The sequence below is a fragment of the Equus asinus genome, chromosome 26 (genome assembly GCF_041296235.1).
Source record: "Equus asinus isolate D_3611 breed Donkey chromosome 26, EquAss-T2T_v2, whole genome shotgun sequence".
NCBI classification, from domain to species: Eukaryota; Metazoa; Chordata; class Mammalia; order Perissodactyla; family Equidae; genus Equus; species Equus asinus.
Genome location: NC_091815.1, coordinates 15,313,743 through 15,327,025, shown reverse-complemented (window position 1 = coordinate 15,327,025; position 13,283 = coordinate 15,313,743). Strand labels below are relative to the sequence as shown.

General features: G+C 45.1%; 1 protein-coding gene across 1 annotated transcript; it reads left to right on the top strand.

The window, feature by feature from the left end:
* The first annotated feature begins 442 nt into the window (after window positions 1-442).
* UQCRFS1 (ubiquinol-cytochrome c reductase, Rieske iron-sulfur polypeptide 1) lies at window positions 443-5,374 on the top strand. The gene is made up of 2 exons (XM_014847004.3): window positions 443-800; window positions 4,478-5,374. Exons 1-2 carry the CDS (start codon window positions 587-589, stop codon window positions 5,086-5,088), a joined length of 825 nt encoding a protein of 274 aa, XP_014702490.2. The 5' UTR covers window positions 443-586; the 3' UTR covers window positions 5,089-5,374.
* Window positions 5,375-13,283: the final 7,909 nt, after the last annotated feature.

Sequence of the window (13,283 nt, the reverse complement as noted above, 5' to 3'; positions counted from 1 at the left end):
TACAAGTCCCTGGTCTTTTTAAAATTTATTTTTTGTTAGATAATAATAATAATTACAGTAAACACATAAAGGTTACTATGTGCTGGTCTCTGTTTTGGGTTTTACATACAGTCTTCCATATATATATATATCCCGATATATACATGGTACAATACACAATATATATGCACATATGTTAACTATTATTATCCCTAGTTAATCTTTATGATAGTTTATTCTTGTCCCTAGGCCCCCACTGATGAAGTTTCTGCTCTAAGGGACGCAAAGTCGGCCCACGGGAGGTTCCCGCGGGGCAGACGCCCGGGAACGCCAGGAGCCACCCCAGGCTGACAGGTGGAGCGGCAGCCGCCCAGCCCAGCCCAGCCCAGCCCAGCCCAGCCCAGCCCAGCCCAGCCCAGATCCGGCCTCAGCGTGGGCTCCTGGCCCCGCCTCCGACGCACACCGCCCCAAGTGGGCCCCGCCCCGCCGGGCGCTGCTCAGCCGGCGCTCTGACGTCACGGGGCCTGCGACGCCTGCGACTCTGGCGCCTGCGCGGCGGGCGGAAGGTCGTCTGTGTGACCGGCCCGGCTTCTCAGCTGCTGTCGCCATGTTGTCGGTCGCCGCCCGCTCGGGCCCGTTCGCGCCGGTGCTGTCGGCCACGTCGCGCGGGGTGGCGGGCGCGCTGCGGCCCCTGGTGCAGGCCGCGGTGACCCCGGCCCCGGAGCCGCCGGTGCTGGACGTGAAGCGGCCCTTCCGGTGCCGCGAGTCGCTGAGCGGCCAGGCGGCGGGCCGGCCTCTGGTCGCCTCCGTGGGCCTCAACGGTGAGCCGGCTGGGCGGCCGCGGGCTGAGGCCTGTACCGCTCGCTCCGCCCGCCTGGGGAGTCCCGGGGTCCGCGGTCTCGGGGACGGGGAGGCGGCGCGCCGTGCTGTGCGGGCCGACCTTGGGCCTCTGCCCTCCCGGGCCTCCGCGTCCTGGCCCGGCGTTGGCAGCCTCTGCGGGCATCCCCGCCGCGCGGCCCGGCGGGCTGGGGCCCTGTCCTCGGCGGCCTCGGCGTCCCCCCCGGGGCGGTGCGCTAACGGCCGCCCAGTCTCGGGCTTCCGCCGCGGGGCTCAGGTGGCGGAGTTCTGCCTAACGCCGTTGGCACACGTCGGGGCGCTTGACGGATACTCGGAAAAGAGGAGCTGCTGTTCACGTTCGGGAGCTTGCCCGGATCGGCACCACCGATCCCTCTAGCGCTCTTCACCACCCACCCACCCACCGGCGCGGCACAAGCCCGGGCTCAGTGTAGCGAAGGGCAGGGCAGGGCAGGGCCTCCAGGCCCGGGGGCAGCGGGGGCCCGCGTCAGCGTCGTCCTCAGGGAGAGCGGGGGCGGCGGTGGACGGTGCTGGGAGGTGAGACGCCGGGCGTGGGGACGCGCGCCGCGGGCTCCCGCCGGGAGTGTTTCCCGCCTCTGTCGGCGGATCCCCTTTCTCTCCTGTGCCTTGCCTTCCGCTTCTCTTCTCATGCCTGGTGTTGGAGACCCTGCGGGCCGCTGTGCTTGTTGTCTGCACGAGCTGCGTGGTTTTCGAAACTGGGAAGATTTGTGGCCTCTTGAAATGCGGGAAACCGGTGACACTGGGCTCTAGTTTCTCCGTGGACAAGGCTCGTGTCCCGTGCATCGGCTGCCCTGAGCTGGAGCAAGTGCTCTTCCTGTTCATCGCAGGCCTGCTTGATTCCCTGTTCACCTGCCTGGCCCCGTGGGCAATTGAGTGGTGACCCTTGCCCTGCATACTGACCAGCTGCCCCCCTCTTATTCTGTCTTCATTCACCCAGTTCTCTTTAAATGATCCTCCTCAGGTCTCCACGTTTCCAGGTATTACCCCTCTTTTCAATCTCAGTTCAGGATCAGGTCAATAAAATTTTGTTTTTGCTGATTCCTTTGTTTTATAGCACATAACATTTTCCATTTCTGTTGCATTTACTGGTGATTTCCTCTGAATTTGAGCTGTAGGGTGCACAGCCTATTTCCTTTAGTTTTCTATCTCCCACAACCTCGGATTTTGCATACAGTGGTGCAAAATATTTGCGAATGAATGAAGTGGTGATTTTTTTGTTAGAGGGCAGCAGTGGGTTTTGGAGAGACTGTTCAGGGCAGAACAGTGCCCTAGCCCACTGCAAGCCTATTTTTCAGACCTGGAGGTGAGAAACAGTAAGGGAGGAGAAAATGTCGATGGCAAAGTGAAAACCATCTTTGGAATTTTTCAAGTGCCTAAAGAGTTTCTTCTAAAAATTGGAACCTTACCTGGTTTTTCCAAGAACTGGTAAATAATCTGGAACCATAAGGCAAACCTCTTTTCTGTAATGCCTTCTGCTTGTAGCTTAAGTTCACTTCAAAATCTGTCTGGGTGGTTTGTGGAAAGCTGGGTAGCAGAGGGTGTAGGATAGAAAGGGGTTGGATCAGATCGCTCAGTTGGGGAGGAGGGTTTCCAGAGTACATCAGAGCTCGCTGTAAAACAAAGCAAAACGAACAAAAACCTGTTTTGTTATATTGCCTTAAATTGTCTTTATTTCTAGATGGTATTTCTCTAAGTATCTGATTTTGCTTTAGTTCAGAACTGAATCTAGCTGGCATCTTTGTTGCTGAAAGTCACACCTAATACAGTTCATGTAAATTATTGAATGTTTTTTGCATTATTTGGAAAAATAAACTGGAAAATGCAGTTTAATTTTCCAAAGTGGTGGTGGTGATGTAGCTCAATATAAAGTGTAACCTGCTAGATAGAATGGGTGTAGACAACTGGATTTCTTTTGCCGCCTAATTTCTGGACGAAATGTCAGAGGTCTTCTATTTAGTGTTCCTGTACATTTCCTTGTGTGCTGTTGTATGGTTGAGGGTTGTAGATACTGTGTTTAGTGTAGAAATATGAACTTTGGTTCCTTCATCTTTCAGGTATGATACAGATCTTTCCTGTATAATCCCAGACGACACTAAGGGAAAAGAATTCATCCTTGATCCCAAGCCCCAGTCCCCACTGACACGTCAGCATTAGGTAGAGGCAGGGTAGTACGTAATGTAATGTCACTTTGCCGTACTTGTGAATCTCAGATAGTCACGGCCTCTGTCCTGGTTTCCTCCAGAAAATCTTGGGTTAGTTAGAAAAGTACTTGGAGTAGTTTTGATAGGTTTGACCATCGTTTATGAACCCTTCTGGCTTCATAAAGGTATGACTTTGAGAACGATGGGAAGTAGTTGATGTATTCTTTATTGTAATGGTGGCCGCTCACAGAAGTCAGTTAGGATGAGACGGCCTGGGAGACCAAGTTAGAATCGCAGCTTAGATGAAAATGCATTTTATAAGTAGTTTTTTTTTTTTTGGAAACAACACGTTTTCTAAAAGTGAGGAATTTTTAATGTCCCTTTTTCTAAAAAGGAAACCTTGTGGCAAATTTCCTAAAATGAGAATACAATTTGCAGAGATTTGCTTCCTGAAATATACTTAAAAGTGATACCAGTAAGCTGATTTTTTGTCAGACATTTAAAAATGGAATAGGACAGAAGGACATATCTGTTTTTTTAAAAAAATGGACTACTTGCATCCAAAGTACCAGATAAACAATGATTGTTTAACGTTTGCCACAAACATCTGGCCTGTTATGGCCTGCCGTAGTACTGGCCCAGCTGAGAGACCCACGGCAGTGAAAAAGAAAGATAAGGATGCCCCTGCTCCTCTAGAAGCTATTGCCCTTCACTGAGGAAGGGGAGTCATGAAATTTTTTCTCTTTTTTTGTTCATGTACTAAATTGAAGTAATTGGTTCTTTTGGAAATTTCGTTTGATCTTGGTAGGTGCCTATTCTGATGCGGATGTCCTTTTCTGCCCATTAGTTAAAGTAGTACTGATTTATACCTCAGTCTGAAATAGAAATCTTTAATTTTTCTGCAGCTAAAGTTACGCTAACAGTTCACAGAATGTTATTTATTCTGTAGTTAGTCTTGTATGGATTTTTAGCCGTTCTTTCAGAGAGCAGGTAGATAGGAATATAACCTTCGGCATTTGCTTTAATAAATGATCAGTCATCAGCTTATCAGGTGGGCTAGATGAGTTTTAGGGTCTCTTCTAACCCGGAGAATATGGGAGGTATAAGCATGATTGTGTAGTGTGTCTTGGCAGGGTGGATTTTTGGGAACTTTAAAATATTGCTGTTCGCAGTGGTATTTAAGTTTGATGTAACTGAATGGTTGTGAATCCTGAATCAATAGTGTTCAATTAGGAGGAACTCAATCTACAATATTGTCTTATGATTTCATACCAGTATGATAGGTGTGGTTGACTCCGTTTTTAGTATTTTGTATGCTGGCGCTGCCAACTTGACTATTTCCGAGACCCCTGAGTGCCATATTTCACATTTTTATAATTTGAGTTTTTGCTTTGAATGCGTAAAGCTGTGTTTCCTGATGTATACACACCCCCTCAGGGTGTTCATCTAATTGTGTTTTTTAACCTTTGTTTATCTTGCAGTCCCTGCTTCTGTTCGTTATTCCCATACAGACATCAGAGTGCCTGACTTCTCTGACTATCGGCGCCCGGAAGTGTTAGACAGTACCAAGTCTTCGAAGGCGAGTAGCGAGGCTAGAAAGGGCTTCTCCTACCTGGTAACAGCGACAACTACTGTGGGTGTTGCATATGCCGCCAAAAATGTCGTCTCCCAGTTTGTTTCCAGCATGAGTGCTTCTGCGGATGTGTTGGCCATGTCGAAAATCGAAATCAAGTTATCTGATATTCCGGAAGGCAAGAACATGGCTTTCAAGTGGAGAGGCAAACCCCTGTTTGTGCGCCATAGAACCAAGAAGGAGATCGACCAGGAAGCAGCAGTGGAAATGTCCCAGTTGAGGGACCCACAGCATGATTTAGAACGAGTAAAGAAGCCAGAGTGGGTTATCCTGATAGGTGTTTGCACTCATCTTGGCTGTGTACCCATTGCAAATGCAGGAGATTTTGGTGGTTATTACTGCCCTTGCCATGGGTCACACTATGATGCGTCTGGCAGGATCAGGAAGGGGCCTGCGCCTCTCAACCTTGAAGTTCCCTCATATGAGTTCACCGGTGATGATTTGGTGATTGTTGGTTAGAGACCTGGACTCAAGTCATAGGCTTCTCTCAGTCTTCATAGCACCTCAGAAGAGTTATTCGAGAGCAAGCCTTCTGCACTTCAACTTGCTTGATTTGAAGTAGTTAAGAATTGCTAATAATGTATTTGCAAACATTAATGTGAAGTAAATTGAATTTCATGTTGAATACTTTCAATCATTCACCTAATAAAACCACTGTTAAACATTGTTATGCTCAGAGACTTGAAAGATGCAGTGTCTTTGTTAGTTAATTCTAATTAAAAGTTACAGATTGGTGTACAAGGTATTTGTGGAACCTGTAATTTCTCGTTTATTTACCTTCTTTATGTTGGGGACACGGATTCTACAGAGCTCGTGGTTAGGATGAGGTAGAATTAGCTGGGCATCTCCAGGTCCTGGGAGATGTTTGTGGCATTGTCAGAAATGGTAGTATCCAGGTTTCCCTTATTTCGCACGTGAGTCCTGGCTCTGTGTCTGCGTGCCCCCCCGCCACATCCCCCCCACCCCTGGTGTCATTTGTCTGACGGTGTTGACTTGTCTCTGGGAAAGCCTCCTGAGTGAGGGGTTAGCAGCTTGCAGGGTAGCCCAAGCTCTAGCTGGCCGATTGCCCTGGGACAGATCAGGAAGTTCTATTCATCGCCCATGGGGGAAGTTAGTAGTTAGAATTCTTTACTTTTGAGAGGCAGTGGTGGGATATCTGAGAAGTTTCCAAAATGGGAGTGCCCTTTCCTTCATCTGGGGTGGGGATTTGTGTCTCTAATGCATCTGCCTTACCAAGAGGCAGACAGAGTGATGCATCTGAGTCTGGAGGCTGTCTGAAAATGATCCCGCTGGTCCCGGTTCTGTAATGATTACGCTTTGAGGTGTTTCTTCCAGTTGGGTTTGCAGTCACTCACTACTGTTCACTGTGGAGTGAGGGTGGGCACAGGGAGATGGCAGGATTCACACTCGCTTTCTGCCTCCTGCCTCCTGTCTCTAGTCACAGGGGTGAAGTGAGACCAAGACCCGACAGGCTCCCTGGGAACTGGGAGTGGGCTTTGCCCTCTGGAGAATTGTGGCTACTTTGATAGGTTTGTCTTGTTTTACTGCTTGGACGTGGATCAGCAATGTACTCCACTGGGGCCACCTTGTGATCACATGTGCGTTTGTAAAATAGCCAACTAGATTAAGTGGTTGGGTCTTCCAAAGGGAACTGGCCATTGAGGGTTCTGGTCTTTTTTATTTTATTTGAGGAAGATTAGCCGTGCACTAACTACTGCCAGTCCTCCTCTTTTTGCTGAGGAAGAGTGGCCCTGAGCTAACATCCATGCCCATCTTCCTCTACTTTATATGTGGGACGCCTGCCACAGCATGGCATGCCAAGTGGTGCCATGTCCACACATCGGATCTGAACCGGTGAACCCTGGGCCACCGAGAAGTGGAACATGCACACTTAACTGCTGCACCACTGGGCCGGCCCCAAGGGTTCCAGTCTTTAAGTCAGTAGTTAATGTATCAAAAAAAGAAAATGTTGAAGTTTTGTGCTTATGAGCAGATGTTAGTCTTTGGTTTATTTTTACCATTCTAGAAAGAAAATTAGCAGATGTGAAAAATGGGGCACATAACAATAGTACTTTATGTTCCAGGTCTCTAGATAATGACATTTAGGTGCAAATATTTAAGTGTAAATATGCGACCAAAAGTGCCAAACATTACTGCTTTTTGGTATGTTCTCTATTTTAAATGGAGCGCTTTCTGATCTTTTGAGGATATGTAGATTAACAAGGAAAAGTTGGTGTTGTTGAACTTCAAAGTCATGAAATACTACATATAAGCATTATAGGTGCACAGTATTTGGTGTCAACATTTGGGGCATCTCACATGAAGTCCCTGTCACCCCAAGAGAAGTTGGTGTATATTTTTGGATATTTTGTTTGTCATTGTGAAGATTCTGTTTTTCTAATATTCATGGGGAAAATCATCTTAGACTTTTCTTTTACTCATGCCAATTTTTTGTGGTGCTAGCTGCCCACAACTTATCGTTTAAAACTATACCAATATATCTTATAAGCTGACAAATTTTGAGGTCGAGTTGTAAGTGGCTACTTTTTTTTTTTAATGGCACCCGGAGCTGTTCATCACTTCTTCAGGATATACTAATGTAGGAACTTTGCTGGTATATATTTTTCATCCATAAAATTCTTGCTTGGAGCAACTTAATGGGATGATAAGTAAAAATGCAAATTTTAATTTGAGGGTGTTATTAAACCTCAAAGCATTGTTGAAGGAATCCTTACAACCCAGCAAATCCAGCTGACTTTTCTTTTGTCATCCTATGCAAATTTTAAAGTACTTTTGTTCCTTTGGACCTAATTGAAGTTGCTGAGCTGCTAACGCATCCATGGACGGTAGCATGAGTCGGGGGCGTGGTGTAGTGGTGGAAGTACTGGACTAGAATTTAGGGTGTTAATTCTGGCTTTGCCGTTTCCTAGCTGTGGAACCATGGGCCTGTCGCTTAACCTCCCCTGGACGTCTGTTTTCCCATCCTTAAAATCGGGACTGTCGGACTAGATGATTTCTCAGAGTCCTTCCAATGTTAGGATTCTCTGAGCCCCTCAACCCCACCCCAGTAATAGGAATGAGTTTTCTTCGATAAGCATTTGTTGTGTTTCCAGTTTTTGGTATTATAATAAAGAGATCCAAACTCGGGAATCATGGTATCTTAATCAGCTGAGCCAACCTTTCCCAATAGGGCAGCCCGGCTACTCTCGGGGTGTTTGTGGGCATTGTTTCATCCTCACGATGATTGGAGGGTGCTGCTGGTGTTGAGGGGAGCAGGAATGAAAAATCTTCAGTTGTGAGGGGGGCACAGGTCCACACCCTAAGAAGTGCTTGTCAAGTGTCAGTAGCACCACTTGCTGTACGCTGAAGTGATACCTCAAAATAGTTCATAGTTTTATATTTGAAATGCCAAAACACGGCTGTCTTAGAGGCTACATGGCAATGGCAGACTCAGGCAGGTTGCACGTCCCTGGAAGTATCAGGCATTCTGTGCTGGAATTGCTGTATTTGGTGGGCTGCTTATGTCTTTCATGCCATTTTGACTGATGATGTTAAACTGATAAATCCTAGTACCCCATTTATTTTTAAATTGTACCCCATTTAGTTTTTTGTTCCACAAGTGACAGGACGAGTAAAATTACTACATGCTACTTTGCTAAATGGATAGAGCAGGGCTATGTTAGCTTTTTGATGATTTTACTGAAACAAGATCTTAGATATTAGGGGGAAATGACTTAAGAAAAATAGAAGAAATATGACCCATTGACATCTTGACATCAGATCATTAACATGTACATTTTACTGGGAATAAAGATTGGGACAATCTTGGGATCCATGACTTTTCATCATGCTTTAAAAGAGGGTTATAGAAAATGGCCTTTTAGAAAAATTTTGCGGGGGCTGGCCCTGTGGCCAAGTGGTTAAGTTTGTGCGCTCCACTTCAGTGGCCCAGGGTTTCGCCGGTTTGGATCCTGGGTGTGGACATGGGCACCGCTCACCAGGTCATTTTGAGGCGGTGTCCCATATAGCACAACCAGAGGCACTTGACTAGAATATACAACTACGTACCAGGGGCTTTGGGGGGGAGAAGAAGAAGAGGGAAGGGGAAGGGGAAGGGGAAGGGGAAGGGGAAGGGGGATTGGCAACAGATGTTAGCACAGGTGCCAATCATTTAAAAAAAATTGCAATTGGCAACAGATGTTAGCACAGGTGCCAATCATTTAAAAAAAAATTGCATTGTCTGTTAGAAGTAACACCAAATTTACTTTGGTTTTTCTGAGCATACCCTCATAAAATCTATGACTCAATCTGAGGGTGTAGAGGGCATTTTTCCTTACTTGATATTTATGGCTTGGGATCAAAATGTGCTATCGGTACCCTAATTTTTCTGAACAATGGGAACATGCTATTTATCTGGATGTCAGGTCATTCTTAATTCCCACAGTGCTGAAACTGTCATTTTCTGAATTTTCATGTCATTTGAATATCATTGCTGTTTATGTATTAACCCGCATACATGTTCATATTTCTCAGAATGATATCGTTGGCCCACTGTTCTAACACACTTTCATTATTGCTCATCGCTTCGCTAGATCACTTCCCTGAGCTTCATACTCACATCCACCTGCTGCCTGGGCATCTGTGTGGATGTTGCATTAACACCTTAAACTCAACATGTGCAAAAGGAAGTCGTCTCTGTTTTCCATGAGCCATCTTCTTCATTGCTGTTAGTAGCCTTCCCATCTACCTGCTAACCTGCTTGGCAGGTAAAAACCTCTAGTCTTTGCTGCCTCCTTTCTCATTACTCCCTCCCCCTGGGCTCAAGTCAATCTCAAAACCCTGCTCATTGGACCTCCTTAATAAAACAGGTCCATTACTGTCTCTGCAAGCTGTAGCACTCCAATAATGGCAAACTTTGAGCACTGACTCCTGGCCACGAGGCCAAGTGTACTTTGTGTATATGATCTCATTTAATCCTCAAAAAATCCAGTCAGATAGGTAATATTGCTATTCCTGGTTTATAGATAGAGAAACTGAGGCACATAGAAGTCCTTTGCCTACAGTCATATAGCTGGTAGGTTGGTGGAGCCAAAATTTTATTTTAATCCAGAGAGTCTGAGTCCAGAGCCTATAATCCTGATCGCCAACCTGTCTTTAATTGGGGCCTCGTCAGTTCTTGCCTGGTCTACTGCAGCAAGATTCCATACAGGTCTGTCTGCTTTCCTCCAATCCTGTCCCCTTAAAACCCTCCACATAATTGCTAAGTAGTGTAGAGCTTAAGAGTATGAGCTTCGTTCCTGGGTTCCAGTCCTGGCGCTGCTGTGTCCTAGATATGTGACCTGACATGAGTCAATCTCTTTGTCCCTCTCTTCCTCATTTGAAAAATCATACCCTCCCAGGGTTTCTTTAGGAATTAGTGCATTAACGTTGGTCAGGGCTGCCTTCAAAACTTCTTTATGTGGAACCTCCTAACAAGGTCCTCCTTGTCTGCATCCCGTCAGTAAACCCTTTGCTCCAGAACCACGGAACTTGCTGCCTGCTCCCTGCGTTCTCCTTGTTCTCTCTCGGTCTCTTCCCACACTCGCCTCGCCTGGTTCGCTCTCCGTTTGCTTGTCTTAGCTGGATTGTCCTCTGCCTGCCCTTCAAGACTGCTTAGGTGTGGCACCGGCACCCAAGTCACATCCACTTTTCCAGCAAGTCTCCCCCGAACAGCCAGCCGTATCCATTTAGATATTTTTATTCTCCTCTGTTGTGAAGTCCACTCCTGGTTTGTCTGCCCACCACCAGGCCGAGGGGGCTGTGCCCGTGGCAAGTACTCAGCCAGGGAGTCGAATGCTGAATGGGAAAAAAAAAGGAATTTCTGAGTGGCGATATTTGAAAGGAAAAATTTCCAGGGAGTACTTTATAAATATCGGCTCTAACATTAAAAAAAAAAAATAGAACAATCATGTAATGTCTGCATATCTTTCTGGGACTTCAGCTTAGAGGAGAAAAGAACTATGTTACAGGATATTTTGGATTTAAATTCAGCCTTTAGCCACAGAAGAAAAAATTGAAAAGAATAAATAATTCAAAATCTTAAAAATCTAGGATAATTTTGGGGCTGGCCCCGTGGCCGAGTGGTTAAGTTCGCGCGCTCCGCTGCAGGCGGCCCAGTGTTTCGTTGGTTCGAGTCCTGGGCGCGGACATGGCACTGCTCATCGGACCACGCTGAGGCAGCGTCCCACATGCCACAACTAGAACCCACAACGAAGAATACACAACTATGTACCAGGGGCTTTGGGGAGAAAAAGGAAAAAATAAAATCTTTAAAAAAAAAAAAAAAATCTAGGATAATTTTACTTTATTTCCATTTGCTTCATAATGAACATTTTTCTGCCTGCGTAAGATTTCAATGTCAAAAAGTCTGTCCTTTAGTATTTTATTTCCAACACTTAAGTGCAATGGCCCTCATTTCATGACTTCTGCAATCTCATCTCTCTTTTATTCACTTTCCATCCTGGGATGTGGGAAGGGAACATTTTGCTTAAAGGGGAAAAATATTATCAAGCAGTGAATTGGTCAGTTCTTCTCTGAGGTAGGAAGGATTGGGGATTATTTCCTCTTTTTTAATGCTCAGCACTACTTATTGGAGGTTAAAAATGTCTTAAGCATAATACTCCCAGGAATGTGAAGATAAGGTGCTTTCTACTCTGGACACCTGAAGGAGACTTAGGTAGACCGCCAGAGAAAGACTGTTCAAGGGCTTGCTCATGTGAATGCTTACGAAAAGATTATTATAGATCGGAAGTCTCTGGTCGAAAGCACAAAATTAAAATTAATTTTGTGAAGGGCTTCAGCAGTATCTTTGCAATAACTCCTCCAAAATGATCAACATAAGACTTGGTCTATCAGTGAACTGAAAATCCCAAATTCAATAAACTACATTTTATATTTTTTCAACTATTATTCTAAACTTGGGCCAATTTGAGTGCAAAAGTTTACAGTCATCTGGCTTTGGAAATCCTTATCTGATTAGAATATTTGCAAAGGTAAGAAATGAGAGTGCATAAATAATAAATTTTTCGCACGTTTTTTAACGAGCCAACAAAACCTTGACTCCTTAATTGAAAGGGAAAAAAGCTAATGCATTTCGCCTAACTGTGTGATCTAGGATGAGTATCCGAAGTGTGCCTTTTCTTTATCGGTCCGTGGCTAAAATTCCATCTCATGACTCTTCCTTTATCTGAGGGGACACTTGCTTTTTAGCTTTCCCCACAAGACGCACTCTCCCCTGTGGCCATTTGTGGGGACAGAGCATTCTGAGCTGATCTCGGTCCGTGAAAATCAGGTTAGGCACTATATTCCCCTTAGTCAAGGATTATCTATTAGACCCTTTTAAAGATAAATCTCAAATGAGATAAAAGGTGTGAAAGGCATATAAACAGTAAAGCAAGATACAAATGCTCGAAGCATTATTTAGAGAGGTGTACCAGTGAGGCCATAGATGACATTTAGAATATGGTTAGGTGTGCAGAAAGGCAGTTTAGGCGAAGGTATGACCCTATTCGGACTGTGATTCATCAATTGAAGATTGGTATTGATTCTGCATTCTCACGATGCTTTGGTCCCTGAAGTTCGGATTTGCCTGTGTGCATGGTTTTGATGCTAATGGAGAGCAAAGCTGAATTCATCCGGATGCAGTAATGGTTCACGTAGGTTTCTTCCTCTCATTGAATTTTGAAGGCTTATTACTAATTGAGTCTAAAAGCTCATTCGTTGAAAAGACCAAGAAGATAGATAAAGCTTTTGTAAGCTTGATAAAGAGAAAAATGAGACAAAGCAGAAATACGTAAAATGAGGAAAGAGCCATCGTCACTTGGTGGAAGAGATTAAAATAATAATAAAAGAATGCAACTCTATGACAACAAAGTTGTAAAGATCAAGGGACACAGATAATTTTTAAACAAAATATAAAATACCAAAATTCACCCAAGAAGTAGAAACCTTAAATACACCAATTAGCATTGATTAAATTAAGTGGAAAGAGTTACCATGCCTGGTTTGGCTTCATATCTGAGTTCTGTATCACACTTGAAAGAAAAGATAACTTTGACGCTCTGGTTCTGATTCCATAGGTCTGAGTTAGGGCTTGAGATTCTGCATTTCTCACAAGTTCCAGGAAATGAGCTTGACACCCACCTGACGTCCATGCTGGTGGTTCCTGAAGCGTGCTTTGGGTTAGCAAAATTCTGCAGCATGGGATTGTAGGCTGAGGTGGGAGATGGAAGGTCTGCAATTCATTTTATGGCCTCAGCATAAACTTACTATCAAAACCTGAGATTAGATATACAAAAAATCAAGTACCGGGGCTGGCCCCGTGGCCGAGTGGTTAAGTTCGCGCGCTCTGCTGCAGGCGGCCCAGTGTTTCGTTGGTTCGAATCCTGGGCGCGGACATGGCACTGCTCATCAAACCACGCTGAGGCAGCGTCCCACATGCCACAACTAGAAGGATCACAGTGAAGAATATACAACTATGTACCGGGGGGCTTTGGGGAGAAAAAGGAAAAAATAAAATCTTAAAAAAAAATAAAGTACTAAATCAATCTCATTTACTTAATAAATAAAAAATTTCTAAATAAAATACTAGTAAAAGAAATCTAGCCTCTGCTTCT

Bases quoted from the DNA above. Each gene is read 5' to 3' on its own strand.
- UQCRFS1 (XM_014847004.3), top strand. From the start codon at position 587: ATGTTGTCGGTCGCCGCCCGCTCGGGCCCGTTCGCGCCGGTGCTGTCG. The intron at 801-4,477 runs GTGAGCCGGCTG...TTTATCTTGCAG, and splicing joins CGCCTCCGTGGGCCTCAACG to TCCCTGCTTCTGTTCGTTAT.